At 43.1% G+C, this 7386-nt stretch overlaps 1 protein-coding gene across 1 annotated transcript; it reads left to right on the forward strand.

Annotated features, from left to right (window-relative positions):
- The first annotated feature begins 329 nt into the window (after nucleotides 1-329).
- Nucleotides 330-5646, forward strand: LOC149329373 (uncharacterized). The gene is made up of 4 exons (XM_089562185.1): nucleotides 330-354; nucleotides 644-697; nucleotides 3297-3350; nucleotides 4675-5646. Exon 4 carries the CDS (start codon nucleotides 4755-4757, stop codon nucleotides 5226-5228), a length of 474 nt encoding a protein of 157 aa, XP_089418311.1. The 5' UTR covers nucleotides 330-354; nucleotides 644-697; nucleotides 3297-3350; nucleotides 4675-4754; the 3' UTR covers nucleotides 5229-5646.
- Nucleotides 5647-7386: the final 1740 nt, after the last annotated feature.

A 7386-nucleotide genomic window follows, 5' to 3' on the forward strand; every position in this document is an offset into this window, starting at 1 on the left:
TTTTCCACATCCTAATATAGCCGCTTCACTGGAATGAAAACTGCATTATACCCTTCAGATCCACTAAATGGTCTATTTTAAAAAGCAGGACTACATCCCATAGCCATATTGAACAATGCCTGTGTATTTTTTGTGTGTGTGCTGTGCCTTTTTTGTGTGTTCTCGATTTTGCAGCCAGTGAAGGAGCACCAGTTGCCAGGGGAAGAACATTCCAGAGGAAGAACTGCAGCCAGTCTATGCTGACCCGTAGCTTGATGCCCCTGTCCTGTAAAATATGTATTGTGGGACATGTCTTTTGTTGGCCTCTGTTGGCAGACTTGAACTGACCTTCCCATGAAACCAGAAAATATGCAGGTTTGTCAATGCAGTGGCTGTTGGCTAGGTTCTAATAGGTCTGTAAATTTATAGGCAATTGTCTCTTTTTCGTGGGCGTAGGTATAGTAATCTGCATGCAGAATTAAAAGCCAATGGTGTTGCTTTGGAACTCGCTTCTTCTCAGTCTCGTCCTACTGAATTTGCACAACCTGGTAAAGCTGTTTTACGAGTGTATTCTGTATTCATTGTGTCATCCACATGACACCACGTGAGCTGTTGCACATGTAATCTTTTGTCTTAGTGAATGTTGTCTGGTTTTCACATGCAGGCTTGAGCTCCGGGGATCACAAACATGGTGTACCTTCTGGACAGAACTCATCAGGTTGGTGTCTACAGTTTTTCTCTTTTTCTCCATATATGCTTTCGTGAAGGTTGTCTTTTGACAGTCAGCGTGAAGGATATGGAAGCTTCAGTTTGCAGAACTCTGCTAAGTGACAATATTGGCCTTCGATATCCTGGAAAGTTGTGTTCTTTGAAATATCAACTCTTTACCAAACTGTCACCCCTGTGAGTTCTGTGCGATGATGTTAAAACTTCACAGGGTTTGACGCCTCCTGCGGCTGTTAGCCTTTAGCCTTGGCCCTCTCTTCAACACTGTCTGAGAGGCAAATAAAGCAAAAGAAATGGCATTGTCCTATGTGTTAAGCGTCACTAATTGCCATTCATCTAGCTATTAAGTGCACCTGGGTGGATTTTGGACAGTGCCTGTCGTGTGTCGGTACGTTGCCCACGCCTTCCCCTGTGGTTTCCGTTCCTGCGATGCACCCTCCCATGGCCGGTCTCAAGGAGGGGAGTGCCATGTGACCCTCCCTAGTTAGTTACCTTAACTAACAAGAGAGGGTGACTGCATTGCACCGACATGAGCACCACAGATTGCATGGTTGCTGCGCACATGCAGGAGAGCACTCTCTCTTGGGCTAAGCAATTTGTCGCGAATGTTCGTTTCGACGCGGCGATCCACTCTCCACTAGTGCAGGGAGGCCTTGTGGTGGAAACATTCTCCCGCCAGCTCGTTCCGTCTTGTTTCGGAACTTTTCTCATTCGGATTCGGTCATTTTGGAATTTTTTCACTTATGCAATATTCTTTCATTTCTCAATCAAAGCAGAAACATCAAGGATGAAAATTGCACGAAAATTGCTCTTGGCGTTTCGTGCCTCTGTGTTTGACACACCACATTTATCCTGAATCTTGTGCTGTATGACCTCGAATCTGCAAATGCTTGCTTACGTAATTCGATGTAACTCCAGCACTTCACACTCTTCCTTTGTCTCCTGGTTGGCGCTGTGTGAAGACTGTAGCTCTGTTAAACCTGTCCTGTATTGTGGGGTGAATTTTACATTCTATTGTATTTGATGCTGTTTACTTGTTTTTGGGTTTCCTTTTGGCTTTGCTGAAGAGTACACTATGATTCCTTGTGGTTTGTCATAAGTGACTGACCTCATTTTGTCATTCTACCAAGCATTATTGACTCTGTCAAAACTATATTCATTGCTGTGTATATCTGCACATCTGGAATTCATTATGTACAGATTTCATTTCATGATGGTGGTATGAGCTTTGATTTGTTATTGAGCTGGAAATTGTTTTATTATAATGCGAAGCCATTTAAAAAGTTGGCCTATGTTTTTGTTAAGCTGTGTGCTCTTTTGCTATACACTATTGCACAATGCAGCGCCAGTTTTACCAGATTTACTGACCTGCAGTGTTCGCTTTTTAGTTTTGCCTGACTGGTTCCCTTGCATCAAAAGAATGTCCGTAAAACGAGTGTAGTGTTGCTGTGATTTCTGCTCAGAATAATGCAACTGATGACACGCCGCACCTTTACTCGTTGTTTCTTGCCACATTCACTCTCCCTGCAACGGTGGCCTAGTCATTGGAGCGTGCATCTCGCACGTAGGATGTGCGGGGTTGGATTTCCTGTGCCACTGGGTACCCACCTGTGTTACGATACGCAAGCTTTCCCCCTGGATTCTGCTGAATGGAGTGCCTGGAAATGGGTATTCAACCCCCCCCCCCCCCCCGCCTCTTGTTGATGAAAGTACCACAATGCGCTCTGACCAAAGCTGCCCTTGCGTCATAAGAATTAATCACTGTCGTCACCAGCTCTCACTCCCGTTGCTGTCCAGTGAGCTCACCTCATCACCATGTTCTCAGGGATGGACTTTTTCAGTGCCATCCATGGTGTTGGAAAAGCTGGTCACCTTAAACAATTTTCAGAGCAGAGCATTGTGAATCTTGGTCACAACAGTTTCTTCCTTTTTTCAAAAACCCCCTGGTTTCTTGTCAAAATTGGAGATTCGGGTGCCAAACTTGTAAATATGGTATGCTCGCACTGCACTTAAGACAGAGTAGTGTGCAGTTTTATATGTGCTTCTACTCCATTAATTGCACTCTTGAGACGCTGGAGGCGGACCAGCATGTTGGGCAAATTCGCAGCATTTGTGGGCAGCTGTAGCCAGGGTGTTTTTACCAGTAATCATCCACCGAAAGTTCTTTTACTGTGCACAGTAGAACTGCCATAAAGTTTTAATAAAAAAATGATGGCTGTACCAATGTTTTTTGTCATTAACAGTGAATGACACTCGTTAATTCTTAAGCCTGTGTAGGCAGATTTTTACTGCCCATCCCATGAAGCCAGAAATGATGCAAGTTCATTCTTCAATGCAATGGTTGCTGGCTCAATACCAGTAGGCCTATAAATTTGTAGGCAATTATCAGTTTTTCTAGAGCATAAGTATTGTAGTTATCTTCATGCAGAACTAAAACGAATGTTTGCTTTTCAACACACTTCTTTTCCAGCTCGACCTACACAACCTGGAAAAGCTGTTCAACGGGATTGTAATCCATATTCACCGTGTCATGCACAGAACACCACATGAGCTTAGTGTCTTAGTATATGTAATGTGGTTTTCACATGCAGGCTTGTGCTCCGGGGACCACAAACATGCTGCACCTTCTGGACATCACTCACCAGGTTAGAATCTACACTTTTTATCCATATATGCTTTCCTGAAGGTTGTCTTTCAAAGAACAGTTTCTAGGATACGGAAGCTTTAGTTTACTGAACTGTGGTGAAGTATGGTGATATGTGTCTTCGATATTCTGTAAATTTGTTTTCTGTGATATGTGAACTATACTCACCGAACTAGGACCTATATGGGTTCTGTTCATTGATGCAAGAAATTGTACGGGGCACCAAGGCTTCCTTAGGCCTCTAGCCTTGACCTACCTACACAGACTAAAAAAAAAAAAAAAATGTCATTGGGCTAAGGTAAGCTTAGAGCTACTTATTTAGCTATTGACCCTTTCCAGTCGAGTGTATTTTTTCCAGTGAATACTACACCAGTCAGCATTATGGTCTTTCTAGCCCATAGCAAAGAAAGTGACTGCCTTACCTAGATTTGGTTATAGGCACATATTTAAACCATTTTTGTTCAGCTTTGGTCGGGCCTCACCTTTACTTGTTTAGAGTGTGGTACCTCGCAGGTGGAGGCCAGGCTTCCTCTCGCCAATCTTAAAAAAAAAGCACCGTTTGCCTCCTTTTATCGTTCTCTCACTGCATACAGCTCGCAATCCTTGAAGCAGGGTGCACATAGTTTTCTTTGTCAGGAAAGTCACATTCTTTTCTACAAACTTATTTCACAACTGTCAATAACATTCACCTACTGGAATGGAAGTCATGCCATTATTTTTTGGCACCATTTATTGGTTTTAAATCCATGTCATGAATGAAATAATTTTGCATCAGTGTGGGGAGCTATCCTCAGAAGGAAAGCCAAATAGTTAATTTGCAGGCTACAATAATTATAACCAAATGGTGCAAAATTTTTCGTACGGAAATAGCTGGCAAAACTGTGTGTCAAGCCATGGCCTGAACTGACCGGACGTGGAATTTTAAGCTGTCGGGCACAGTGCGGCAGATGACCAGAAAGGATTAAGCCCGTTTGGGTGGTCTTTGGGCGGTGTCTGTCACGATGCCAGTTTACGTGAGCACAAGGGTCAAATGCAGCAACTTTGGATGGATTACAATGGCTGCCATATTTTTCTTTTAGCAGTGACGACATTTCTTGCAGTTTAAATGTTTTTTTTTTGCCTGCGTGCAGAATTGACTGTAGAGACATCTTGTTTCAGGTCTGAGTTAACTCTTTAAGGCTGATCTGTTGAATAAAACTTTTGATAGACATCAACAGCTTTTGATGAGTGTGTCTGCTGCATTCAACATTTCTTCCTAACTCCAAGTGAACTGTGGATTGTTGGTTCTCGCTGTTTTTTTAAATTACTCTGCCTGTGCAACACAGGTTCAGTCGTGACACAGAGCGACCATGGCGCACCTGCTGTGGAAGATTCAACCAGTGAAAGGCACCCTGTGAGCCACTGCATGGAATCTACTCCTAGTATGGGTAACCGCCGGGGTAATCCCACAGGAAATAAGCTGCACAAATGCACCCACTGCAGCAAGGGATTCAAAAGAAGAGACCATCTAGTGCGGCATCTACGAGTCCATACAGGTGACCGCCCATACCGCTGTAACAACTGTAGAAAGAGCTTTTCACTAAATTTCACCTTAAAGGTACACGAGCACACTCACACAGGTGACCGCCCATACCATTGTGACCACTGCGGTAGCAGCTTTGCACAGAGAAACAGCCTGGTGGCACACATCCGTACCCACACGGGTGAAAAGCCGTTTCAGTGCCAGCTGTGCCCCATGGCTTTTGCGGTACGTTCAGACCTTGCAAGGCATATTAGATCCCATAAGGGCATAAAGCCCTTCCAATGTGACTTGTGCCAAAAAAGATTCACTCAGAGCCATAATTTGAACCTCCACAAGAACACTATTCACAAAAAATAGCAATGGTCCGCGATTCCCCTGGTACAAATGTTTTGCTAACTGCCAGTTTGTGAACAAGCTAACAATATTCTAGCTGACTACCACATGAAAGGTGCTGGTAGCTATCCCTCATCATTAATTACATTTGTAAGCTTTGTTTGTTTTGACAAACTTCTCAGAAAATGACATTTTTTGTGTCATTAGACTACACACCCACTCTGAGTCATACCTGAAGATGAAGAGGCAGCCTGCTATGCTTATAAACTCACGTGAATGGAAGTAAAATCACCATCACACGTGAATGCCATCACTTCTTGTTGGGCTGAGACTGTCAAAAACATTTTACTCAGTATTATTCACTGGCGCTAGTTGTCACCCTGCCTCAATAGAGAGATTTGGGGGAGTGAAAGGTCGCATAACAATTCATTTTATTAGTGCAGTCTTAGTGAGATAATTTTTGTGACCCTAATTATAAATTCACTTATTAATTTCACTGAACCTGTAAAGTTTGTCTGGCAATAAAGGAAAACTTTTTCTTGTGTAAATCTTTGTCTTTATTCCAGCAGTGTTAGTGGCGGGATTGAATAGTGACAAATAGGGGTCCAACATCAAAATGATGTGTCTTATGTTATTTTGCAGGCTTTAAGAGTTCTTTGTTCCTTGGAACGAAAGCCAATAAAAGAGTTCACTAACACCTGCATCATCATTTCTCAGAGCACTGTCTCCACTGAATAGAAATGGCATAATATTTATGGAGCATTGTTTCCAAGTGATTTTTAATATATTTTGTCTGTCAGAATAGCAACTGGTTGTGACCAATTCACCTTCTGCTAGCTTCTATGTTGTGTTGGTGTTACTTAAAAAAGCCTTATCGATTTACATGAGGTGTTCATGATAACACGCTGCACGGGTCATGGCTGCTGAAACAAAAAATACTGTGAATAGTGCCTTTGAAAAACATCTTAATCTTATAGTGTATTTTAAAGTTCGTAATTTAGGTCCATTGTGTGAAATTTCTTAGTTCCCATTAGTATCTTATTGAAGTTTCCATTACAAAATGTACATTCTGTGGATTGAAAGGTCGCACTACAATTTATACCGGCTGCTGCAGTCAATTTTCAATGCAGGCGAAATTCTAGAGGCCCAATGTCAGTACATGTTATGAAACACCAGGTGGTCAAAATTTCCAGAGCCCTTTAATACGCCGTCCCTCATAGCCCGAGTCTTTTGGGGACATTAAACCCTCATAAGCTAATCTAAACTAGCTACAAAGCCAAGTGTGTACACACACTGCCCTCTCCTTGATTGCATAAAAAGCAAATCAGGTGCTTCTGAGTTGTGCTAGCTCACGATTTCATGACATCCGAAAGGGCTCGTGAGGAGCGTCATTAAGGTGATGGTCCTCACTTACAGGGATCCCATTTGTTGTTTTAAATTGCTTGGACAAGTGAGGAATCGCTTCTGACTCTGCACAATGAACCAGTGGCTATTTTTCAGCCTACACACCACAACTTTGAGATGCTTCGTCATGATAGGTGATGCTGAGTGAGTGCTCACACGCATACCACTGCATCCCTTACACAGCAGGACCACAGGAGAGGGATCTCGCTGCTAGCCTCGAACCACCATGGTAGTTGGATGTGAGATATACTGCGGTGTAATAGTGCACAATGCTGGCACCTTAGTTTCGTTACCTGGTGTGCAACACCATGTTGTGGGACATGTTTTACCGTTGGTGCGAAGTCGACAACCAGGTGAGACATGAGAGCAGGCACAGTTTTGGAGTGGATGTGCATTGTTGTATGTTAACGTGACAGCAGTGTGACGAGGTGTACTCGTGCGTCAGAGTTCGTTGTTCGGCTGCACGGGCAGAAGCTGGCATTGCTCCGTCTAGTGCACTTCTGTGCAGTTCAGAGCTGTGTTGTTGCAGTGAATCATGGATCTGCTCACATGGACTGGAAGGCTTTGTGTTGGTTGATCGGGGCAATGCTGACAGACACAGAAAAGATAGTCATTGTTTTATATTACAGGTGTGGAAAAAGCACAATATCTGAGCAGATACAATGAATCAAGAAATCACTAAAGCAATAAATGTTAAGAACACACTACAAAGGTATTGTCTTTGAGTTATTTTTCATGCGGGCTGGTCACATTTTGACACTGGGAGGCTTGGACCTCC

This window comes from Amblyomma mixtum, chromosome 9 (assembly GCF_055824585.1).
Source record: "Amblyomma mixtum isolate Tamu chromosome 9, ASM5582458v1, whole genome shotgun sequence".
NCBI lineage: Eukaryota > Metazoa > Arthropoda > Arachnida > Ixodida > Ixodidae > Amblyomma > Amblyomma mixtum.